Here is a 25,740-nt window from a genome sequence, read left to right on the forward strand (position 1 = left end):
TGGCTAACCTAGCTCATGTTAGCTACAGCGAGGTAGTTTTTTAAAATCCATAAATCAATCTTCACGCGTCTTCCACTGCATTTCACTCTAATGTAAAGCACCCGGTGGTTTAATGTGATATTTTAATATCGTTCCAATGCTATTTTTTGGTGTTTTTCTGTTTTGGTCGGCTAGTTTTTGTGGTAGCATCACTTCAGCGGGCGGCCATTTTGGAAAACCTCAAGTCCAGACTATGACACGTGCGCCGATTGGCTGGTGAATGTGAGCCGTCCAATCAGAGAGCAGCTTATTGCTTCTCCTTCCCCAGCTGGGGGACACTCGCTCAAACAGCGGAGAGAGGACAGACGGGACAGACGGGACAGACGACTTCCACAGGGACGCACAAATACTGCTCCCCCCCCTCAAAGCACACCTCCGCGGCTCCCCGGGAACATGAGCCGGGTTGCCTCAGCTCTCCGGCGGACGTTTGGGATCGTACGCGAGCACGTCGGGACGGATCATCTGGGGAACAGATATTACTCTGTCCCTGAGCAGAAGACATGGACAGGTAGGTGATGCGTTGTTGTGCTAAAGTTAGCCCTCTGTCCTGAAAACGTTTAGCAACGACTGTATTCTGATTAAAATGCGTTTTCTAAGCAGTTATTGCCTGTAATATGTTATTTATTCTTACTTTACTGCTCCTGCACCTCTTGTTTACAAATGGCTGCTGCTTTTACTGACCTCTAGCTAAAACCCTCATTTGACAACACGGCTCCCTTCACTGTATCTAGCATCTGAAGTCCCCGGTGTGTGGATCAATAAAGTTCAATCTTATCTTATTGATCAACATGTCTCCACTTTCTTCCTAAATGTGTTGTTGTGAATTTGTCTTCATCTATACCTCCATTCACTCTTGCAGTATTATAAGCTTGTCTCTAGATGGCGACACTATCTCAATAAAGGCTTATCTTTTTTTTTTAAAAATAAGATTTTCTATTTGATGGAACTGTCTGCAGTTCTTAATGACTTATTCTTGTAGGGGAGGCAAAATGTGGTGCAGTCTTCACAGTGTCACTGCGCCCCCCCCCCCCGGCCTTCGGACAGAGGAGGACTCGTCCACTGAGCACAGATGAAATGATTACTTGTCTGTGCTGAGGATTTAGAAGGAGGTCACAGATCCCTCCTGAGACGTGGCAAACAGTTCGCAATGCTCAAGCCAAACAAGTAGATCTGTGTCATCAGCTTAACCATGGTGGGATAGCGATGGCATCCTTCACACCATGTCTGACTGACTGACTGACTGACTGGCTTGGGGGCCAAGGACATGCTTGCTGTCGGCCTTTTCAACTTGATGCCCAGGCTTATTGTGAGTGCTTCTCTTGTTGCTATGTCTTTCTTATACAGGATCCTAAAGAGGTGTGTTTAGATGGTGAGTCATGGTTGTCACTCCAGATGAGGGAAGTAAGGTTTGGTGGCATTTACAACTGAGATATTGACAAAAATCTATTTTGCTTTTAATAAATGGAAGAAATATAAAATAGAGGAAATTTCCACAGAGGAGGGGAATTATCCTGATGAATTAAAGGCACACCATTCCTGTCCTTTCTGAGTTTAATTCATTATCAGCATTCAGACTAGATATCCCACGTCCCCCTCCCTTTACTGCCTTAAATCATCAACAGCAGGGGTCTTACTCAGACTATAGGCCACAGGTCAGGGGTCAAAGGCCGAAGAGCACAACCACTGTCTGCTCCAGACATGACACCTCTTGGTTAACAAGCCACGGACATTTGGCTTATTGGTCACAAAGGTTTATGTCTCATGATACGTGCCAGATTTATTGTGCCTGAGCAGATGTGTTTCACTTTATTCCAGATATTGTATTTGTGTTCTCTGAGAGCACAACACAGCAGTAATCTAGAAATAATCTCATCCCACCTACACATTCTTGTGTTTGTCTCCCTCTCTTGGTGCCAGATAAAGTTTATCTTTGACCTGCTTAGACGGAATAGATTTCCTACAGTATATTTACATTTACGTTTCCCAGAGGATGAAACCAAACTGATATTTTGTTTTGCTGTAGAGAGAATCACCTCTGGCAGGCTGCGGCCTCCTTTCTCACTGAATTTGACTTTGTGCTTCACCTTTTTCTCAGCAGTTTTCAGGGAAACTCGTGCCCACCTTATATTTATAATTCATTACAAGGCTGCTCCTCCACCTCTGGCTGTCAGACTATTCAAATGAGACATCACAAGAAGCCCATTTTCCAGCACGCTACAGGCTAACGCATTCACTGTCCGATCTCAATGACTGACACTGTGGAGAGTCGCTAGTTGGCCTGTAGATAAACTTGTTCCAAGCAGACACACTCATAAATGCCAAACATACACATGCTTTAGTCTAAATATACTTTCGTAATAAGCACATGGAAATATAAGGTGCAAACATTTGCCTCCTTTTTTTATAGCACTCACCCTGTCCAGCCTTGTGGAACTAAAGCAGATGCATTATTCAGTCCATATGTCTTGCTAAAGCGAGCTCTTTTTGATCTTAAACTGATAGGCCAAGCGTGGGCTCAGGGCCTCAAGGCATGGACCGCAGGGCTTTCCACTGCAGCACATGAGTAGTGGTTGAAGTAGGTGAGGAGTCTTTCTCGTTTCTCTCTGTCTCTTTCTCTCTGCGTCTCTCACTTTTTCTCTTATCCCTGCCCACTTCCTTTATTTATTTGTCCATCCCTAGTGCTCAGTGCGTCCCTCTCTACCTTTAGCCATGCTTTGCTGCTCCTCTGTTCTCTTTCAATCTGTTAACTTTAGAAAACTGGGGCATAAGCAGTTCTGCATGCAGCAGGCCACGTATGAGGACGTTAATGGTTGCTAAGGCAGAAAATTAAAAGGAAGCAACTCAATTAACTTTAATTCACTATAGTTTTATTTGTATAGCCCCAAATCACTGCATACATTATCTCAAGGCTCTTTACATATAATAGTTTCTAGGAACTGGTAGACTAAGAACAGTTGTGCAAGGGCCTGTCCAGACATACACAAATATATCAGTGGCGAACCTTGGCCTCCTGTTCACTTCCAATCTGTGCGAGCAAGGAGGTGAATAAAACATTTGCTTCATGTGGCAAATCATTTGGCACCGTGGCTTCGAGTGGAGTTCAACTTTGGTGAATTTTGAGCTGCAGCATTCGCTTCATATTCATGTTTGTATGACAGGGCCTAATTGTCATATTTAAGCTTTGTCAGACAGGTTGTTATCATGAAAATAACTAATAATAATAATAGTATATTGTCCAATCTCCTTGTCTTAGATGGTTTTGTTTTGTCCCATTTCAGTTGTCTTTAAGTAGGTTGGGCCCTTTTTTGAATTCACATAGTCCTTCCTTCCCTTGCCCCTCCCCTTCATTGCTGCCTCTTGATTTTTCTTCTTTGAAGCCAGTCCAGTAAAGATTTATATTCAAAACATTGGAGCAGTTCATTAGTGTGGAGAGCTAGACCCAGCAGAAAGCTTAGGACGCCCCTCGCTACTCGAATGCTGCTTCACATCAAACTGAAAAGGCCTAGGTCTGAAGTACACACCTCCAGAGACAGAGACGGAGAGAGAGAGGAGCTCTGTCTCCGCCTTTAGAAAAAGGTCCAGCTAAAGAGGCCTACTGTGGGCTGCACTAGGCCATGGAGCTGCACTGATAATTGTCTACAGCAGGGCTACAAGAGAAAAGCCACTGGCAATCTGGACAGTGGTCCTTAGAAGGTCTTTGCCTTGGTTTTGGCCCCACAGAGCTGAATAGAGAATCTATATTCTCCTCTCTTTCTGTGTGCGTCTGTCCCCCAGGCCCCGGCTCTGCCTCTCACTGCATGGGGCGCCATGTCATGCTGCCCAGATGAAAGCAAAGCATTCTGCGGACGGGCTCATTCGTCTTCAGCAGTGGGCCCGCAGCTTTGACGCCTGCCTTCCCTCCCTTTATTTAGCAAGAGAGGCACACTGACATTATCGGCCGCTGCAGGCACATTTGAAAATAATTGCCTGTATGATTGCTATTTTTCTTACCTCTTTGAGGAGATGTAGCCTTTGTCTTGGAATCAATGGCTGCTCAATACTGGACAGGGGAAAGACAGTTTCCTTTCATGTCTCTGTGAAAAGGATGTATTTTTAGCGCTATTCATTTTAACAGTGTGTGCCATGCAGTTTTAATCTATTGGTCCTCTGCACTGTGTGGAGAATGGAAGGGATTCAGAGGTTCTTCAGAGGTGTGCCACGCGGTTACAGAGAACAGATGCATTGACTTGTCGTCCTATCACTATCCCTCTCTCTTTGTCTATTATTTATTTGATTCCCCAGCTCCTGTTCTATGAAGTGAAAAACTGAAAAGGCCTCAGTTCTGTTATTTGCAGGATGGGCAACTCGAGGGACTGAGGAAAGAGGTGTGTGCGTGTGTGCGTGTGTGCGTGTGTGTGTGTGTGTGTGTGTGTGTGTGTTCTTGCATTAGTGTGTGCATCTGTGACTGTATGCATGTGGCACAAAACTTCACATTCTCAGTAAAGTGTATGTGTATCTGCTTTGTATTCTTAAAAAATAAAAAAAAAACGTGATTGTGTGTTTTCTCTCCACTTCATGCCCTAACACACTTAGCACAACAACAGATGGCTGTGTGTCATCAGAGCGTTGATTCAAGCCACATATTTCCACGAAAAGAGTCACAGCGGAGAGAGACGAGGGTCCAAATGGCTGTTTATTCTGCCACAAGTCATCCCCAGGGTGTGATGAAGGAAGGTCTATCCTACAGTAGGACACCAAGTCAGTGTTTACCATGGAGCGGCGATGTCCGGAGCCGCCACAGTAAATCATGTTAATTGATCAGCAGCTTTGCAATGCATGGGGTTTAAATGAAGGTTGTTTAATCATTATAGGAAAAACCAAGTGGCTTTAGCTCATCTTGCTGTATTCTGGGTGCCAAGTGTGTGTTTGTGTGTGCGTGTGGTGGAACATCATGGAGTGGCTTAACTACTTCATTAAAAAGGCATTTGAAGAGATGGATGCTGAAATGAGAAACAGGCACACTTGTTTCCTATGGTAGAACATTTCACTTTGGCCTAGTTCCAGGATCAGTGGTTTAAGCGTTTTTGGAGGCCTATAGTGTAAACCTGCTCTATATTATATTTAGATTTTAGACTCCATCTGTTTCACAACCTACACATTTTAATTGAATGTTATTGTTTCTTCCTCCTGTGAACTGATTTGATGTTTGGCGATGGCAAGACAACAAATTCATCAAATTCATTTCTCTATTTGGCTTCAAAGTGATTCACTGTCTGGTGCATTCATGTCTCTGTTTGGTCAGATGGCCAGCGAGGTGTTTTGACACCTCGGGGCTCAGTGTCTGTCAGAAACTCAGCCAGGAAGACTGACAGACAGACGGACGCACGAGCAGACATCTCCCGGAGCCTTCCTCTGCTTATTCAATTCAGAATATTTTAATAACGCAGACAGGCAGAGAGAGAAATAAGGCTAGAGTATAAGGGAGGAAAGATAAGGCCGGGGGAGACTCGCTGAGGGTGGAAAAGAAAGTGGGGTATGGAAAGTGAGTGACAAAGTACAAGGGGGATGCTGACATATGGGGTGAAATTATAGAGTGGGGGGAAGAATGGAGAGAGTGAACGTGAAAGGAGGGTTTCTGACAGAAAGAGGGTGAAATGAGTGGGTGGAACAGGAAGAAAGATAGAAGGGGAGAGAGAGAAGGTGGAGGTAGGTTAATGGAGAGAGGGAGTGAGGGGGTCGACGGAAGGTGCAAAGGAAGGGGGTTGGATGGGAGTGAGGTAAATAGAAAGGGGTGGACAGCTTGGTGTATGGACATCACATGCACAGGCCTCAGAGGAGTCGGGGTGGAGAAAAGGGAAGGGTGGTGGGGGTTCACGCCGCTCCACAGCCGCACAAAGGACGCCGACTTCCTGGCTCAACATGCTCCTTTTCTATAACCCATCAGGCAGGGAAGAGACTTCAAGAGGATGGGTGGTCTTAAGCGGAGGGGTCTAAAGTATCCCTTTCCACCCTCAAGTACGCCTGCGTTTAGTTAAAAGTAACACACAGGGGAAATCAGAGTATTCTTTTCAGCATGTTATTACTTCTATATGAATTATTCTCCTCTGTTCTGCCGTGAGTCGCTCAAGCCTCAGCGGGATCGACAGCAACAGGGACAAACAGAATGAGGGCTGCATAAAACAAAACAAAAAACGAATGGCAGCAGCAGCAGGCCTACTTTGTGTCTATAAGCTCCTCCTCTCACCAGAACTGATGCAAAACAACGGCTGGCCTTCTCCCTCTAAACCTCATCACAAGACTCAGGGCTAATAGGTAACCATGGTTACAGGCCTCACACATCCTCACCATGTTTTTCTTTCCAGGGGAAAGAGATTGGAGGGAGAGAGGGGTGAGGGTTTTCAGTATTGGTACCTGGTTGCCCTTGTATCACTGATGCTTATCGGATCACTCCGTCTTCATAAAGCTGTCCATTACCATGCACATGCTGGTCCCCCTGCTGAGCTGTGTGCAGGAGAGGAACAAACTCGGCTCAACACAGGCGGGTGAGCACGCTCCTTCAGGATGGCTTTTTGTTCCACTGCAATGACAGACCTAAACTATGCTCTACATCGCACCGTGTGAAGACTATAGGGCAACACCCGCACTATTGCCTTGCCATTTGAAAATGCATCAACTCTGCTACGGGAATTCCTGGAGTTTCAAAAAGGCTAAAACAAAGACGTTTTAGTCTGGACGGGCAGAAACAGAGATGTTTCGAGACAATGACGTTGACACTCACTATTGCCTGCTTTTTGGTCAGGACGTACCCTTCGCTGATTTGTCAGTCTCTTACCACATATCCCCCTTCTGAAAGAAAACGACCTATAAGCCTTGGCTACCAATGTGGAATGCAACGTGAATGATTAATTACAAGCGTTGGTGACCCTCTTGTCTTTGCTAACAGCTTTTGTGCAGTCAAATTCTGCATTTTCCAATGACAACACTGTTTACATGTGTAGGAGACGAGCTATTATTTGAGCAATCTGCGAGAATTCTCCAACTGAATGTTTACTCCGGCACGTGTATGCTCCATGAGTGGTCACATGATATGCGTTTTCAGGCATGCTAGTATGGACTGAGTAAAAAAATGATACTGAGCAAAAAACCTGTGTGGACAGAGATCATCTTGTCATTTTCAAATGATGGATGTAGCCTAAGACAGCTGTTCTTTTTTTGAGAGATGGAGTCGCAAGTGGGAGCTTTTGTCATCATGGCAATCGGTGTGTGTGTGTGTGTGTGTTTCTAGTGTTTCTAAGGATAAACGTTGGTCCACCAGTTGTAGTTTTTTCCTTGTTGGAGATTTTAGTGCTTTTGTTTACCTGGATGTTGCCAATCCAAGTATTATTCATCTACATCGGTAAGCAACGACAATAGACTGCAGCAGAAGAGCACCGAGTGAGAAAGACGTGCAGCACGAGATGCCTGGAATGACATTGTAGAGGTGAAAGACCTCTCGGGTCGCCCCCAGCAGTTCTCACCTGGGAGCTGATGTGTGAAGTCAGGAGATTGTGTGTGTGTGTGTGTGTGTGTGTGTGTGTGTGTGTGTGTGTGTGTGTGTGTGTGTGTGTGTGTGTGTGTGTGTGTGTGTGTGTGTGTGTGTGTTGAAGCAGGTGATGGAGTTTAGCGGGGTGTGTTCAGGGTTCAAAGAGCAACCCTCAGAGCGCATCACGTCTTATTCTAACGAAGGGAGAGGATAGGCGTGCCTGCAGTTTGATTGGCTCCCAGTCTTGCTGCCACGGCAACCCCTCACCCATCCTGCCTTCCTGTCTCCTCCCCTCCAACCTCCCCCCGGTTCCACAGCCAGGCTCACACAGATGAGTCGTGCTCAGACAGGTGAGATGGCTCATGAATATTTATGCGGTGGGATTTCATTCCTCCTGCCGCTGGCCCCTCCCCCTCTTCAACGCAGTGCTGCGTTTGTCCTTCACGGTAAGAGGCAGTGTCCTCGCTCCTGTTCCTCAGGTTAATCTGCCTGCTCTCTAGCCACTGTGTGTGTGTGTGTATATGTGTGAGTGTGTGTGTGTGTATGTGAGTGTGTGTGGTGTGTGTGTGACACTGGTAAGTAGGTTTCCCCTAGTGAGTGATGAGAAGGCAGACCTGTCACAAGGGTGCCTGCTGAGATCGAGAGCTCCTAACACCCCTCCTCCCTCTCTTTTGCTCTCTCTGCCTCTCTCTCCCTCCCTCTCAAGGTGGGGGAGACAGAGGGCACAGGTCTGAACTGTGAAGCAGAATGAAGGCTTACAACCAGTTTGATGACTATTCTGTGACAAGTGCAGAAGACAATACATGAAGAAATTCAGACTGTAATTCATAAGAGAAGTTAAGTGGCAAATATACTGAAAACTAATTCTGTTGGTTCTTCCATTCAAACAACATATTAACATCTAGATATAAACATTTAGTAATACATTCACAGTCAGTGGAGTTATTTATATTAAATAAATGTATAATAGGTTTTTCAGACATTGCCTGACATTACTCGGGTAACTTGTGATAGACATAATTTCATTTTTGTTGTTTCGTTATTTCAGACACTAAACAATGAATTGGTTAGTTTTGAAAAATAATATATAGCGGGCTTGATGTGTGGAATATTTATATGTTGATTTTGTGTTAGCATTGTGTTAGATTTTTAAAATTTCAACAGCTGTAATATTTGTTAGTGGCTGCTTGTGTTATGTTAAAGATTCCTACTTTTTTCATTTGAATTTTCTGTAAAGAATAGTTATTATTTTTGACTGCGGAAGCAATTTTAAAACATAATTTTAGTCATTTGAGAATTGAAATTTTTGTAATTTTTTAAAGACTGCTTGTTAATCTATTATTTCAACCAAAAAAATCTATAGCTATCTTTGTGTTTGATTTAAAAAATGTTTTGATGACTTGGTAATTCAGCCCCTTAAATTGAAACCACAACACAAACAATGTGCCAGGCCAGTTAATTCTGTTCTGCTACGTTTGCTGAAGATTAGGCCGTTACACAGTGATTGTGTTCTTTAATAAACTCAACGTCTACAAGTAAGGTTGTTGTGGATGTATTGTTAATCTCGCACATAAGTTTTTATTCATTCTATCAGTCCCTGTCAGGTAATTACATGTACAGAGAGCTGGTGCGTATCCTTTGTACTTGTGTTGTAAAAACAGTACAGCCTTGGCCTGCATGTTTTTTCCGCTGTTGTCCTAGATCAGAAATTACAGAGGGAGAATCACCCCAATCACACTGACAAGCCTCCTCCCAATGTGTACGTGGTGGGAGGATCAGCCGTGTTTCATAAATATATGTACATACTGTATTTGGTATTCAAATCCAAGGATAAAAACCGTGGTGGAAGGGGTTTAGTCATGCTGCAAAAGCAACAAGACAAGAGGAGAGCCATGTTGGAGTGTGACAGAGTGGAGGGGGAGATGCAACCTAGTGGAGAGACAGAGGGGAAAAAGTGGGTGCCTCTCTTTATGCTTATTAGTTCGGCATTAGCTGTAGCTAAGCACATTTCTTGTGGGGACTGTATCATAATTGTACCATTTCGGTCTGCCACCACCCACACCCGATGCAAATATGGATACGATCTGTTTATAATTAGCATATCTGTTAAATATATTTGTTAGTATTGCCTAGAGAACGTAGCCTTTTGTTTGTCTGCAGTTGTTGTTGTTGTGCTCATTGCAGGGTGGTTTCTAGGAAACTGTTTCTCATAAGACACTTCAAGGCATATACATGTAAACAAATGATCATAGAAATTAGTTTTTAATATAAGGTGGGAGAGAGTGCTGTATTTTTTGTCAGACCTTGATACCAGTAAAACTAAAAGCTGCAGAGCTGGAGCCTGTGAGGCCCTATAGTGACAATCTAGTGGGAACCAAAGCAGAACCAAAGCAATGCTAGCCTAATTAGCTGACCTGATTACTATACAGGCTGGATAAAGTATGGAAAGGAATCATCCATGTAAGGCTTTATTGGTATAAGTTTAAAACTTATAATCGTAAACCACAAACTGAACAATAACACAACTTCCTCTATACACACACACACACATGGTGCTTCTTTTGAGTGCCATCATTCATCCATCCCTGTGCCATAGCTATCTGTTATGGCTGAAGTAAACATTAAGGCCATCAGTCTGCGGCATGCGTGGAGTCGGTTGCCTCCATTTGTCCATGTCCAGTCAGCTGCGGAGAAACGGTGATGGAATCTTGACAGATTGTCTGTGTTTTGGAGCGTGTTGTTTTCCTTGCCCATCCATTTCTCTCCTAGCCATGTTTGCCATGCATCATCTCTCTCCCTCTCTCTCTCTCTGTTTCTCTCTCCCTCTCTACCTCTTCCTTCCCTGGCTCATCATTTCACGGAGGGATGGAGGCGATGGACAGACATCCTGGCTACCTGCGAAGCGGGAGAAACTATATGAAAACACAGCACTCGTCATTAGCGTGAACGCTGTATGAAGCTCGGCAGCGCCAAACAAAGAAACAACACAACTGGCTCTTCTTTTTTTTCCCCCTTTCAATTCTCCTGCTCTCTCTTGTTCTGTCTATATCACTCTCCGTCGCCCCCCTCACCCTCTGTACCTCCGTCTTCATGTCATTGTGTGCCATGCCAAACTTGCCTAATCAGCAGATTCTACCAAAAATAATTGGCGGTGGCCTTGCTGCTAGCGAGCGTCGTGCTGTATACAGATAGGGGAAAGGAGCACTTAATATTCCTCGCAGCTCGCACCTCTCCTGTTGTCTGTGATATCTGACCTCTTTTGTCTCCTGCTCGGCTTGATGTTGATTTTGGAGGGCATTGTTAGCCGGTGCGCTGTGATTGGAAGAGGGTTGTCAGCGAGGGGGGCTGTGGTTGGTTGGGTTAAAGGGAGCCTCATTTGCATAAAGGCTTAGCCCAGATTTGGAGCCACTCAGCGAGATCTGAGGAGAAGGGCCCGAGGGCCACGAGGTAATCATCCATGGCCTGTCACAGCGCTGTCATCCCTCTGTGTATTTGTGTGTGTCTGTGCGTCTGTCTGTATCTGTGTGTCTGAGTGAGCAGGAGCCGGAGAGCATTGTGTCTGCACCTCTTTGTGTTTGTTTGTATTCCTTTGCGTTTTGTATGCATCATTGTTGAGCATCTCCTGTCTCACTCTTGCTGCCTCTCACTGTCTTTTTGTCCTTTTTTTTTGGTTTCCCAGGAAGACTTGTCCGTGCCAAGCGGATGGTAGAAGCAGCCAATCCCACAGAATACGAATATATAGAAGGCAGCATTCCGATGGAGTGGGACGGTAAGTGTGGATCGCTTCATCACTGTAACACACTTTATCACTAACATGGATAATGACAATGTTAACAAAAGAGCTACCCAGCAGAGTATACAAAGAGCCACGCAAATAAAATGGAATAACAAATTCAGGACTGCATCTATTGGGGCCTATGCTAATCCATTGATTTTTTTAAATTTATTTTTTATTTCATACTGTGAGATGGGGGTTGGGGAAAAAGCGTATTCATGAGTTTATCAAAGACGCCTTCTGCTGGTGTTATACAACCGTAGCATAAAATAGTGTTTCGAATTTCTTACAACTGGATACAAACTGTTCCTTCTGTCTCAGACTGGCTTTATCCACCTTAAACCCCTCATCCTGCTTCGCCCCATCCCTCATGCATTTTCATCAGGATGCAAATAAGAAAGGGATAAAAGAGGCCCAGAATCCCTGTGCTAGCTGAAGGAAGAGTTAGAAAATCTCTTTCTCTCTCTCTCTGGCTCCCTTTAACCTGCTCTGCTGTGCAGCCAGCTCAGCCAAAATAGAGCTCTTTTAAAAAAAAAAAAAAAAAAGATAGAGAGAGATGACAGACAGACACAGTTCTGCTCAGCAGCAGAAAGAAGGACAGAGGTACTGATGGAGAATGACAGAGTGTGTACTTTCAAATTCCAAGATCAGAGCAGATCCACACTTTCTCTTCTGAGACGCAGTGCTCAGTGGCCCTGCTCTGCCTCGACTAATGCAGCATTAGTGTTTTGAGCTCATCGCACGTATATGGCTCGGATGTTTCACCATTTCACTTGTTTTCCCCATAGTTTGCTAAGAGAAATGAAACAAAACAAACCCTGGATACACTCCCTCTACTCACTGGGTTACTCGGTAGTTCACACTGAGCTACTGTAGTGCCCTGAAACTCAGTGGCGCTGTAGCTGCAGCCTTTAAATATGACTGGAGGTTTTGTTTGTGCAGCGTATGTTTGTGTGGGTGTTCTCACTCTGTTTTTCTTTTTTTTTCTCCTCTCTCCTCCTCCTCCAGCTTGGATCCGAGGCAGACGGAAGGAGCCCCCCTCCGTCGAGGTACGTCTCCCCCCCACCCAGCTTCCCCGCTGTGCTGATGGTTGGACTCCAGGGGACTGGTTACATGGGAGGGAAAGATGGAAAAGAGAGGCTTTGATTTGTTTTATCTTCCAGTTTCGAACTGAATCCAGGAACTTTGGGGGACAGGTGTTAAAATAAACAGCAGCAGAAGTGCATTGATGGTGAGAGTGAGAGCAAAGACAGCCTCCGAACAAGGGGCTCACTGACACCATGTCCTAGTTTACTTTCTTTTTTTTTTCCAGCAGAAGCCTGCATCTCGGCTTTTTGTGTTTTATTTCTGGCAGTCTCCAAGATGGGAATGGTGAAGGAGTGCAGTTTTTCCCCTTGTGTACCTCTCACTGGGTTTATTGCTCTTATAATGTGAGAATGCTGGAAATTATTTGGCCAGCGAAATGTGGGTCTATAGGAAATCCCTTGGAAGGCCAATACCCAGGCACTCTTTCTATCTCTCTGTCCTCTGTCCCTGCCAGTGGCCAATGCCATCCCCTGCCTCTATTGCCAGAACATTCTCTTCCAATTTTCTGCCTTGCGTCTGCCCAATAGCTGCCATCGACAGCTGGACAGTGTTGATGTGGCCAAGGCTTTACTCCCAGCACATTACCCTACCCCTTGTCATGCTCCCTCTCTTCCCGGTCCAAGCCGACATAAATTGATTGGATTAAATCCTGTCATTAACAGGCTGGAAAAGCAGCTCAGTATGTTTGTCTCTCTCCCCAAAGCGGGGCTTTTTGGCCACGTCTCTCCCCCTCTCTTTTCCAGTCCCTCAGTTCTGCCAACACACAACATCATTATGCCCAGTCCTCCCTTCCTTTTTGGCTGCCCGTATTAGGGAGAGGCTAACATCACTGGACACTAGCTGTGTCTCAAGTGGGTAACTATTCCACTGGTGGACCAAGTTCGGGTTCTAATTGTTTCCATGAGTTGGAATGGTTGTTTATATTACAGATGCCTCCTGTCACGTTAGTTTACCGATCCGTTCCAAGCGCTACATTTTTAACCAGAGTTTATTGGACCAATATAGGTAAACTGAACACTCTTGTTCTTTTCCTAGTAAATGCCCTACTTCATACCCGACACATGCACACATTTGTTCCTGGACGCTGCTGAGTGCAGCTCGACATCCCTTCTACTTTTGACTAGTGAGCAGCTGATGTTCCGTGTTTTGCTCCAAGACTCCAAAACAGAGGTGGTTGATTCAGGAGAGAAAATCATTGCTGGTTTGGTTTTGCAGGATATTTTGGAGGTTCCATTAAGTAATCTTGCAGTCACGTTTTCTCAAATCAACATTTGTCAAGTCTCAAACATATAACTTTATATATAACAGTAGCTGTCCCTTTAACATGTCTGGGTCGACATAGTGAACAATGATCAGGTATCATTTTTTCTTATCTGCCAGTGACAAAGCAAGACTTTAATTATTTGTAAACCACAAGCAATCAGCTCTGTGCAACCTTTAAACACTGCTAGCTTGATGGGTGATTGATAAGTGGAAGGGTTACATTTTTGAAATAATTTATACCTAAATAAATAATAAATAATTATAGGCCATATACTTCCTTTAGGTTTTCCATCTTTCTTAAACCATGAAAATGGGTTACATTGAATTACAAAATCAAAAAACAAACCTGAATAAACATGTGTGTCCATCTTTGTATTTTATAGGAGCTGCTGAAGAATGAGTCTTACAGGGAGCAGATCAAGCTGAAGGCCAAGGATGTGGAGGAGAAAGATCTGGCTCTGCAGGCGAAGGAGTATGAAGAAGGGCTGGTGGCGACTCCTGCGAGGACTTTAGCTGAAGGTCACGCAGCCGCCACTAGTTTCGGGAAGCAGGAGATCAGGGAGGACCCCACCAGCACTGCAAACACATTTCAGCCTGGCTCCTGGTTGCCCACTTCCAAGAAATAGACAGAGATGTCCACACACACTGAAGCTGCTGTGCAGTATAATATGAACTGAACAGAAAAGCCCTACAATAAAGACTCCCTTTGTGAAAGTGATACATCACATCATCCTGCATTATGTTTCACAGAGGAAGTGTTTATTTCAGGACAGTTTTATTGGTTTGCTTTACATCCTTAAGGTTTCCATTTTTGTTGTCTCAATATATTGAATACACACAAAGACATCCTCTTGAAGCTGTGATGAGTTATTTAATGTAGTTGAAAGGTTTGTTAGTGAAGAAAAACACTGAAATTGCTCATTAGTACAGCGGCTACAAATGTTTCAGGCATACTGAAACAAATAATTCTGTTAATTAAATTGGTATCACATCTGTACTGAGGCAAAATCAAAAATGTTTTAATTACACATCAAGAATTCAGCTATGTCCAAAGAAATGATGCAGATGTAATTAGCCTTCAGAAAATAAAGGGTTTAAGTGTAAAGATGAAAAGAACGGGATGTGGTGAAAGCAGGTGGGAAAGTAAACGCTGTGGGAAATATAAAAAAAACATGTGAAATGAAATGTGTTCAGTCCAATCCACGGTGTAATGAGACTGTAGTAACAATAAATGCTGTGTTAATGGTTCTGTTCATCAAGAAGGTGGTGTCCGCTGCTTTTACATCACTGCCTATTAATCACAAGTTAAAGTCATGAATAGTGTTAACAATAAACTGAAGCTCTTTTACCTGAGGTCAGACTTTATGTTGGCTACAGAGCTGATGAAGAAAGGAGCTTAAACAGAAAGCTTGAGGACTTGTAAAAATCCTACAGCTGAAAACATGGTCGTCTTCCTACACATGTACTTTTTTTTTTCTTAATGCTCTCAGGAGATGCATCCAGGGATGAATAAAAGTTAATGAGGAAGAAAAAGGGAAAACGAATATGCTGAAATGTGCATTTGTCCACCTGTCTGTGTTCAGAATTATCGCTTTTAACTGCTTCTTTAAAGGCTCAAGAGTGCTTAGAATTACAGTACCTATAAAAACTATTCATCCCACTGGACTTTTGAATGTTTTATTATTGTACAACACTGATTCGCAGTGAATGTAATACCATTTTTTAGACTAATAAACAGAGGAAGACTCAAATTGAATTCAAATGGGTAAGTTAAGAACATAAAGTGTTTAAAACATACGATTATTGTTGCATAACAGTAAAACCTGGCCTAAATAATTCCGGCCATCTCTGACAGTCAGAGCGTGACATCCTGACTGCATGCAATATGGTTTAATGTAACATAAAACGAGGGGGTGAATACTTTTTAAAGAATTTTTATTAATATAATTTGTGTTGACTTCACAATAAAGAAAGAATTATTTTCTTATCAACCATGAAAACTTTATTGATTAAAAAGTTATAATTTGGAAACTTTGCGAGTGACTTGGAGAAAAAGTTCCAGTTTGCTCGTTACATCATCAATTCAGCAGAACAGAGATGCTAACAATGGAATGCAAGGTGTTGCAACAGCTGCACAATATTATCAGCGGATTTCTGTATAAAACACATCATACAGACAACCACTGCGCTCTTGCTGACCAAAGTCCCAACGGGACAAGCCTCCTCCAGGCAGTACTGTCCGTCTCAGCACTATGAGGCCTGTGGGGCCACTGTCCCTCCTCCTACCCCGGACATGAGGCGTGGTGGCCCTGTGCTGACGGTAGGGCTGGGACATGGAAGGGCACCATGTCATTATTTGGAATAAGGAGGGCCGTGAGCGTGGTGGTTGCTCCTCATTTTTTTCTTCTATGCCCCCATCCTACCCTCGCAGACTCAGTCTTTCTTGGTCCTCTTGGTTGCTTTGGCTATGTTTTCCTGACGTTTCTGCTTTTTCTTCTGTTCCCGGTCACGCACCTCAATCATCTTGGCCAGTTTCCAGGACAGCAGTGCACTGGCAATGAAGAGAGGTGTGAGAGCCAGTATGACAGTGGTGAGGAAACCATAGGGGTCTTTGGCAGCCCACTCCACCACGTACTCTGCCCACGCCCGAACGTCAATCATCCTGCTCTGGAACGATGAGGATTATTCAGACCTGAGAAAAGGGGGGTACCAGAAGAGAAAGGATTGAACAACCAGGGCTGTGTGATGTGTAAAAAAATAATACACTCATCTCAGGATATTCTTCCAACAATGACTGTAAGAGTGGCCAAGTGGGAGTTTTAAAAGCATGTGATGTCATACATTGTCAGTAATATATACATTGATATAGTACATTTTCTGGAAATGATATCTGAGTCATTGTCATTAGAAAGAAGCCAAACACTTGCTGACTCATGCTTCTCATATGTGATGCTTGGCTGCTCCTCTCTGTTTTCATCATTGTAATTAAGTTATCTTTGGGTTTTAGACTCAGCTGGTTTCATAAAAAGAAAATAAAACTAAATAATTTGACAATAGGGCTGCATGATATAGACAGAAAATATATCAAGATAAAAATGTTCATAACAGCTGATATTAATAATTATCTCGATACATTTGCCAGGTTATTACTCCTGAGTGAAAGTTAGGATTTTAAACTCTGTGGGTAGAGAATGACAAACTTAATAAAAGGCAAAACATTTTACAAATCTGAGGTAGATCAATTATATGTTAAACTTCCTCGCCGACAATACATAAATCATTATATCCATATACATTGTACTTTTGTCATATTGTCGTTGATGAAAAATATATTGCCGTAGTTGTGATTACTATTTTATTCCCCATTGCCCTATATTACAGTTGACCAACCAAAACCGTGATGGTTGCTTTTACCTTTTTTCTGACATTCCGTTAATTAAGCAGTAATTGAAAAAAGTGAGAATAAACAGATTAAATGATGAATAAGTATTAGTCATTGTAGTAAACAAGATGCACTGATTTCTGGCACATTCTAGCAGATTTCATATGTTCTCACCCTGACACAAGAAAAAATACATTTCTATAAAACAACTCAGCTCAGTAATTTGGTGCAATAGAGACAGAGTCCTTAAACACACTGAAACAGTAAAAGGAACAACATTACTAGTAATTATTGACACACATTCACAAGAGTGTCCTGTTTGGAGTAAAACAATTATCGGGGAATTTAGATTATAAGGAAATAAGGAGAAGCACTGAAACAAACTGTCGATTAACCGATTAGTCGATGACTGAAAATGATCTGCAACGATTTTGGGAAAAATAGTCGACTTTAAATATTAAACTGGTAGGTTTTAATATTGTGAACATTTCAGATCTCCTTTGGGGAACTCTTTATTTAATAACTATTTATTCAAATAGACAGAATACTGTCAGAGACAACAAGGACGTGGTCTCAGACTTTTGAACAGTACGTGGTGACAAGCGGTTGATAAACGTTTACTAACAACTAACCACTAAGTTCGTTCATTTAACAGAGAAACCTAATATTTACTAATATGACATATCGTAATAAAAAGACATGTAGATAAACGTTTCCTGCTCGTCCCTCATAAACCTGCTAATGACCACTGGCTAACTAGCATCAGCTCGACTAACAGCTAGCTGACATTAGATGTATTCACAGGTTAACCCGCTACAAACTATTTCCTCTGAATACAGCTCCACACAAACGAGTCCTGTGAACACATTCGCTCTGTCTGCCACTGGGATTGAATCTGGATTTCTGAAGTTGTGGATAAAATCACTTTCTGCCAGCGTTAGCACCGCGAGTTAACCGCTGCACATCCATAACGGGCCTGAGGAGCCGGGGCGCTGACTCTCGGCTACACAGCGCAAATATATCGATTATGAAAGCGACATAACAACAAATCTATATTTCCTTATCAGTAAGTGGTGGAAAAACTCAATAAATAAGGAGAAAACTTACCAAAGTGTCGGGATCAGTGTTTTTTATCCACGAAGATCAGATTCAGCTCCTCCCTGTTCCGGGAACTGAAACGGGTGTGGCTTCTAAATCTTCCTCGCTCCTGATTGGATATGAGGCTTTTCCTTACAAGACGGGTAATGTAGTCCATTTGTGTCAAGCTGGCTAACCATCGCAACATGATCACAACACAGAAAATTTAGATTTCACCGTAGGTTGGACTAAAATGGGTTTAATAAGTTAAAATGTGGCTTAAGACAGTAATTATGGACATTTTGAATATAATATAAACAACAACAGTTCAGACTTTAAAATGACATCTTGACACAGAGTTCATCTACAAGAGCAGATTGAGGCTGGAAGACCCGACATAGTAGGGACTGCACATTGTTGGTGCATTTTTTTTAATTAATGGAATTATGAACACCAGAATTACACAGGGTAAATCTGGGGCTTGTAGTTTTTCCAAATATTAGTTATCCTTTGCGAATTTATACATGACATTTATGTGCTCACGTAATCTCTACAATATCTTTAATCTATCCATAAGGCGGTAACACTATTTAATTGTTGTTATGCTTAACCCTATAACCTCTGTATCCATTAAAATCTAAGTATTTTAGAAATATGAAATTATGTCAGGTGAGCTATGCACTGAATTATTGTGGAAACCACATTTTGCATTTTTTTGGGATTTATTAGTGGTGGATAAATAAATAAAAAACAACAACGTGTCTTTGAGAGGAAATCAATGTGTTTAAAATATCTTGATAAATTTTGGCAACAACAGAATGGACCTCCATGAGACACTGATAATCTGTAAAGGTTTGAGTATAGGACACCCTTGCTTTTGACCAGAGAAAGAATATGAATAAGTGAACCGCTGTTAAACCATGTCTACTAGGAATGATTAAAGTCAAATGTTGAATCTGTTGAAAAAACATAACGTTGTCCAGTTTGTTATTGGAGAAGAATCCAACCACATCTCAGTGTTTCTGAAACTTCTAATCATGTGTGTGCAACCACTCTGTCTGAAGAATAAAGCAAACGATCAGTGTGCGAAAGAACAGCAAAAGGCTCCACTGGCCCTCTGAGAAAGATGACTAACATAACAAAGGAGGACCTGCTGGCTTTGTGAACTTCCTGTGGGGAAGTATTGAAACCAAATCAGGTTAGGCCACATCTGCTCTGTCCATACGGCATGGATCACTTTCAGAGCAGTTCAAAGGCCAGCCTTTTAGACCTACTCACAGAGGAAGGACAGGGGCAGCTGGGAACACACGCAGAAGTCAGCCACATTGAGAATACACATTCTGGTTCACCAGCATAGTTTTGGTCAACTCTTATAGACAAACATCCTCAATCTGGTGGCTTTTTCTTTATATGATTATAATTATTAGCTTCTGCTACATGTCTCATCAGGCTGGGAGAATCTGGACGGTGGGCAACACAGCCGCACCCTTACCCCTACTATGCCTCCTTTTCATGAGTTGTGGGGAGAAGTTTGCCTTTGTGGCTCCCTGCCAGAAAAGCTTCCCGGCAGAAGCCTTGGTCGCAGTTCAGTTAATTTCAGGCAACAAAAACTTCTTGGTTAGGTTTAGGCAACAAAAGCATTATGTTAGGTTTTTGGAAAAGAGCATGGTTTGGATTAAAATACACCCTTTCACAACATTAACCACGTGCAAAGGATTTCTGGCAGAGAGCCTTCAAGGCAAACATTTCCCATGTGCTTTTCATGATACAGCTACGGAACTAACATTATCAACAGACAGAGAAGGGGGGGGGACCATAAAATTACTGCACCACAATTTATAGTTAACCAGCTCCACTAGTGGTGTGAATCATAATGATTACAAGAAAAACCACTAGTCTGGCCAGTCCTTAAGGAATTACCAATATCCTTTGATTTAGCTTTTTTTCTGCTGCGCGTAGACTCAACTACAAGAATGAGTAAAGAGCATGTGTGCAGAGAGCATGATGAGATGCAGACGTCTTAAAGGAGTGCTGCAGCAATTCTGTGTTTTACGCTCTCTAAGTTGGGAGACTTGCATGACTAAAGAACGGTCAGAATTGATGGATTTGAGGCCTGCAGATCTGAATCTAAAGTCAATATGGGTCAAGCACCAAAACGAAGCCCACGCCATTTTTACTCTCGTTTGTAGTAAGCTTTCTGTTTAAAGTTATGATATCCCAATTCAACATAATCATGATTGCTGGATTAACCTCTTCCAGAGTCCCTATGACAGTTTCATTATTTCTTCTGGCACAGAAACCAACCAGTGGACCTACTGTAGAGCAAAAATGTTATCCATTGGAAAGTCAATTGATGGTTAAAGAGAATTGTCAGACTATCAGACCACAGTAATTGATGTCTGTGGTGTGACATAACTGCTTTGATGCAACACTACTACTACTACTAGTGAGATTTTCTGTTAACTATATGACATACAGAAAAAATGGAAGCAATTTGATAAAACAAAACAAATGATGCCTGTATGAACTAAAAAAGTGTCTGAATACTAGATGTTCAAACTCAACATGGAGGACGCATCATAACCTATTGGATACAATGGATAGAATTTGTGATTACTCAAACTGGAGTTGAAGTGTAACCACCGTGGCTCATTCCAGTCCTGCTCAAAGTGTGAAATCTATGGATTGTCCCTTTAAAATAAAGATACATATTCAGAATGTGAGAGACAAAGAGAAAGCCTTTTCTTTCAGAGTGTGTCGGACATGAATTGTCCACATGCTTGCGGCATAGTAAGAAGCCTTTTGGCTACTTACTTACTTCTCGACCACAATGGCTGATTAGCGACTACAGAGGACAAGCATGTCCAGCTCCATATCTTTATGTTCCTCCTCCCACGCCCTCGCTGCCTTTGACAGCTGAGAGTCCTTTGGACCGAGCCTGGAAAACAACCATCACGTTGTTACTGAAGAAGCCAGAGCCCGGGGTGGAAGCAGAGGCACCAAAGGAAAAAGCCCGGTTTCTTGCCCCTTTTAGCCCTGTGGGAAACTCCGGGGCCGCCCCTGGATTAAGTCCCCGCCTTTAAACTCAAATAAGAAGGAAACATCAAAGGCCGTCGGCCGCCGGGGCTCCGCCCTCGCGCTCCCTGACGGCTTCACAAAGGATTTGCCGACGTTCGGGAATTCCGCCTCCACTTCCTTTTATAGCGCCACTCGTGCGCTGGCAGCTCTCCAGGATCCCGCCCACCCCGGTTACTTTGACAACACAAAGGACTTCACGGAACTCGCAGGCGCCGCCCACCTTTCCAAATAAGGGCAGCCTCTCCATGTACGGCAAACAATCGGTGCGAGATTGCCCTTTTCTCTTCCTTATCCCGTTTATATGATCGGAGAGGAACTGCGCTTCAGGTTGGAAGCGGTGCGATCATGGCCGAGCGAGTCCAGCAGCCCCCAGCCAAGCGGCTCTGCTGCCGGCCCGGCTACAACCCGGCGTGCAGGCAGGGGCAGCGGGCTGGAGGAGTCCTGTGTGGCGGCGCGGGGTCCGCTCCGGGAGGGTCGGGAAGCGGAAAAACGCACAACCCCGAGTCGCTGCTCGACATCGCGGCGCGCAGAGTCGCGGAGAAGTGGCCGTTCCAGCGGGTGGAGGAACGGTTCGAGCGGATCCCGGAGCCCGTTCAGCGAAGGATCGTGTACTGGTCGTTTCCGCGAAGCGAGAAGGAGATCTGTATGTATTCCTCTTTCAACGCCGGGGGAGAGGAAAGTGGAACTAGCGGGGACAGTAATGACGAGAGCCAGCTGCCTTTCCTGCGGGGTGTCACTCTGCTGGAGGGCGGCTGGGTGGACAACGTATTGCAAGTCGGTGAGTGGACTATAACGATACAATAACAGTGTGTAACCAACAAAAACAACCTGCCCAACTCGCACTGTTTGCCTTTTTTCCGCCATGGAGCCGTGCAGGACTTTTTAAAGGGCTTGTGTTTGCCTGCTGTAGCCTCGTCTATCATAAACAATGCGGGGTATTTCACACTGTGAGAGAGGAGCTCGTTTCCACACGAGCCCGTAATAGTAGCCCACTTCTCCTTGTTTTTGCCCACTGAGCTGCGCGCATTGAATCGCCCAGAGCCATCCCAATTGGAAGCTTAGCACTTTGTTCCTATTTTTTTGTGTCTCTCCAGCTCTCCGTGCCCCCACCAATGGGTGCGCAGACAAAAGCCCCCTATATCTTTTCACCGCTGGCTAAATAGACGATATTTAGACAGGGTGGGAGGGACGGTGATTTAAAGCCACAGCGCTTCTGTTTTGTTTGCCAAACACCTTTGTGAGACAGACAGAAGGCTTTTCTTGTGCCTCCCCAATATTCAGTTAAAGCCCCAGCTATGTGCTGCTGATAAAGGCAAATATTCATTTTTTCCTCTCTCTCTCCTCTCAGCTGCATTATTTGTGGTAGAGCTGGGAGTAAACAGAGGTGCTGTAGGCTCAGCAGCTGCCTGCCTCTCTGCCTGGCTGCCTGCCTCTGCCTGAGCCACAATATTTCACTGCATTCGTCAGTGCAATAGACTCAGCTGTCAATCCGACTCCCCACCCTTGGAAACGGTTCAGGATTCTAATCCCATTACCCTCCCCAGTTCATCAGAATCTTAATGCATTCTGCAAATAAGATTTTATGCATGATCTTCCTCCCTCCCTCGCCCTCTCTATCTCTCTCCCCTGCTCCCTCTCTCTCTCTCTCCCCAGTCTTGGCTTACTATCCCTCCAAAGAATCTGTGTGGAGATGGCTTCAGCTCTTGTGGGCTCGGAGAATGTGCAGTGCACAATAGTAGCCATGGAGCAGGCAGACAGGCAGGCAGCTCTCCCTCCCTCTCTGGCCTGTTTACCAGATTCCCCAGCATTAGGCTCATTTATGTGCTCGCTCCTTTGGGGCTTCAGGAAGCTGAACACTCAGCTCGGGGTGAAGTGAAAAAGTGTGAGGATATACAGTGTGTGGGTGCACTTTGGAAAATAGTCAGAAAGAGGGGCGAAGAGGGTGACGGGGTCATTTTCTGTGGCTGTGCATGGGTTTTTTTGTGTGTGTGAAAGAGAGAAAGAGTCAGTGTGTGTGTGTGGGGGGGGGTTTGATAAACACAGAGGGGGGATTGTGCATGTGTGTGTCTTCGTCTGCACGGGCTGTCAGTCTCGTCCTGCATGCTCACAGAGAGTGGAGGATGACAGGCGAGCGCATAGCAGGAGGAGGGCATGTTATGCTGATTACAATTTTCGGCCAAGATTTTTTTTTGTAAGCTGGGTAAAATAAAGCCAAGGAAGAGAAAATGATAAATAAAAGATGCAATCTACTCCAGGGGACAGGCAGCCACTGGAGGATGAGGGCTTAAAAGCAGGCTAGCATGGGAGGGGGCTGTCAGCCACATCACACACCACATGCATTGGCCCATCAAACACACACAGTGGGTCTGGCCTGGAAAAAAGTGCATGGTGCTTGTAAGGATGTGTGTTTGTGTGCACAGAGTGTGTGTTGCTTTGTGTGGCTCCTTGTGTGTGTGCTGTCGGTGGGATGGGATTCAGTGTTGATGATGAAAGACAGTAGAGCGATAGAATAGATGCAGAGGTTATTGTGTATGGGGGGAAAAAGCTAATATACTTGAATGGATCTGCTGTCGCTGTATTCCTCTCCTCCCCCTCTCATCTCCTCCTCTACCTCCCTCTCTCCCAAGTGAGCAGCTATAAAACTCTCCATATTTACTCCCCTAAGGCCAACTACCAGCCCCCAGTCTCCTGTGATTATTTATCTTTTTCTCAAAGACATTAATCACACGCTTTTCTCTTTTTTCCCCCCCATCCCTTTCCATACATCAGTGCAGCAGAGGAGAGTGGATGGGGGGATGGCGTTTAAGGGGAAGAGCAATAGATCGGGTGATATCAAGAAAAAGAGGGGAAGCCTAGAGGGAAAAAGTGGGTGGAAAATGCAAAAGAGGAGAGAGGCATTGAAATGGTGATTGCAAGAGAAGGGGATGTATGAAACTAAAGAATGAACGCAGAGAAGAGGAGAGAGTGAGATGGATGGGTTGTTCTTTCTCCCATGCAAGCTCATCTGTTCCAATGCCAGCATTTGAGATAAATATTCATATATGAATACAAGTGTTATCTACAGTCCACTGCTCCTCGCTTACGGCAGCCTGCAACAGCCCAACTCTGGCCCTCTTGCACTCGTCAGATCAGTGATGAATTTGTCAGCTTCTGAGCAGGTGGAGGAAAACATATCTAACCTCAACATGGTCTGAAAAGGTTCAAGCTGTTGTATTAGAAGAAAACTATCAAATTAAGTATACTGTCCATGTTGCTTTGGAAGACAGTCCCATAACAATGCTTTTCTGTCATAAATATGATATTGTCATGAGCGGATCAAAGAAACATCGATAAATCTCACTGGTGTACCAAGTTTCACTTTTCCTCAGCCTGTCAATCACGCCGCACCGTTCTGTAGCCGAGCATCATTTACCGCTATAGGAAACTTCCAAAGGTGCCTGCTCACATCTCAGCATCTGTTCTCCAGCCCCCCTTGTGTAATTTAGACTCACCGTGCTGAAACGAAGGCTAGCATTACGGTGCCCCCGTCCTCTAATTATAGAATTCTAATCCTATGGCTCTAACATGGCATGACAAAGCATGTTTGCACTTCATTACCCTCCTTCCTGTTTTAGTCCTCCAGTCTGGGTCAAGTTCATCCCCTCTTCACTCATTCACATATGACACGCACTGTCCTGCTCCTCCTCCCCCTGACCCCTAATCCTTGTGTTGCTAACTCCCACCCCCCATGTCTGCCTCCAGGGCTTTGTGCCAGAGGAAGAAGAAGAAAAAATTCTAGCCCCCACCACCACCACACACACACCACCACCTAGCCCTTACTATCCTGTTACCGTAAGCCCCATGTCCCTAAGGAGAGACATACTGATGCCTGGCATATGTCGCTCTCTGCAATGTCATTAGCGTGGGCTACATGCTACAGCCTGTTTATCCGGCTCCCCTTGTTAGGCTAATTTTTCACATGAAGCTTCACGTCAGTTTATCATGCTGCAGCCCCAAATCTGAGTGATGAGGTGGACACTTTGCAGAGGCTGCTTTAAATTCAGCTAGCATGAAAGTAGATATGCATATCCTGTAGCCTATTTTGGTGTATTTTCCATGGTGGTGTTGTTGGACTAGATAGCCTATAATATTTTGCCTTTCCCCTGCCTAAAATATCACTGAATGTCCATGGCGGTCATGCCTTTTTGAGTGTGAATGTCATCCTCCTCTGCTCCACCTATTCCATAGAAGAATTGTGTGTGTGTGTGTGTGTGTGCGTGCATGTGTGTGTGTTGGTCCTGTGCTTCTGCATGCTCATAACTCAGGTTAATTTGTTCACGCTCTGGAGAATCTTAATTAGGTTTCTGCGTCATCTACTCTCTCTCTTTCACCCTCTTTTTTTATCATGATGTCAATGAAACGGTGAAAAAACAACCAGGCTGGTGGTTCCCTGTTTTTTTTTTACCTGTTCCTCTTTGTAACGCAGATGGTGAAAATCATAACGCAGGCTCATCTAAACTTAATGTTTAAGCCCCTAAAAAGCTCGCGTTAGGTGCAGCA

The 25,740-nt window shown here is 44.1% G+C and overlaps 3 protein-coding genes across 3 annotated transcripts in view; 2 read left to right on the top strand and 1 right to left on the bottom strand.

Annotated features, from left to right (window-relative positions):
* Position 1: 1 nt before the first annotated feature.
* On the top strand, positions 2 to 16,357 carry ndufaf2 (NADH:ubiquinone oxidoreductase complex assembly factor 2). The gene is made up of 4 exons (XM_020102707.2): positions 2 to 547; positions 11,220 to 11,309; positions 12,324 to 12,364; positions 14,048 to 16,357. Exons 1-4 carry the CDS (start codon positions 433 to 435, stop codon positions 14,288 to 14,290), a joined length of 489 nt encoding a protein of 162 aa, XP_019958266.1. The 5' UTR covers positions 2 to 432; the 3' UTR covers positions 14,291 to 16,357.
* Positions 15,583 to 18,290, bottom strand: smim15 (small integral membrane protein 15). Its single transcript, XM_020102708.2, has 2 exons — positions 18,154 to 18,290; positions 15,583 to 16,356 (listed from the first exon to the last, which is right to left on the bottom strand). Exon 2 carries the CDS (start codon positions 16,323 to 16,325, stop codon positions 16,098 to 16,100), a length of 228 nt encoding a protein of 75 aa, XP_019958267.1. The 5' UTR covers positions 16,326 to 16,356; positions 18,154 to 18,290; the 3' UTR covers positions 15,583 to 16,097.
* A 3,114-nt stretch (positions 18,291 to 21,404) lies between these two features.
* LOC109643725 (zinc finger SWIM domain-containing protein 6-like) overlaps positions 21,405 to 25,740 on the top strand; it is a 44,933-nt gene continuing 40,597 nt past the window's right edge. Inside the window, exon 1 of the mRNA XM_069523636.1 lies at positions 21,405 to 21,979. Within this exon, the coding sequence (XP_069379737.1) occupies positions 21,547 to 21,979 (433 nt within the window). The 5' untranslated portion in view covers positions 21,405 to 21,546. The remainder of the gene's footprint in view (positions 21,980 to 25,740) is intronic.

This window comes from Paralichthys olivaceus, chromosome 4, assembly GCF_024713975.1.
Source record: "Paralichthys olivaceus isolate ysfri-2021 chromosome 4, ASM2471397v2, whole genome shotgun sequence".
Taxonomy (NCBI): domain Eukaryota; kingdom Metazoa; phylum Chordata; class Actinopteri; order Pleuronectiformes; family Paralichthyidae; genus Paralichthys; species Paralichthys olivaceus.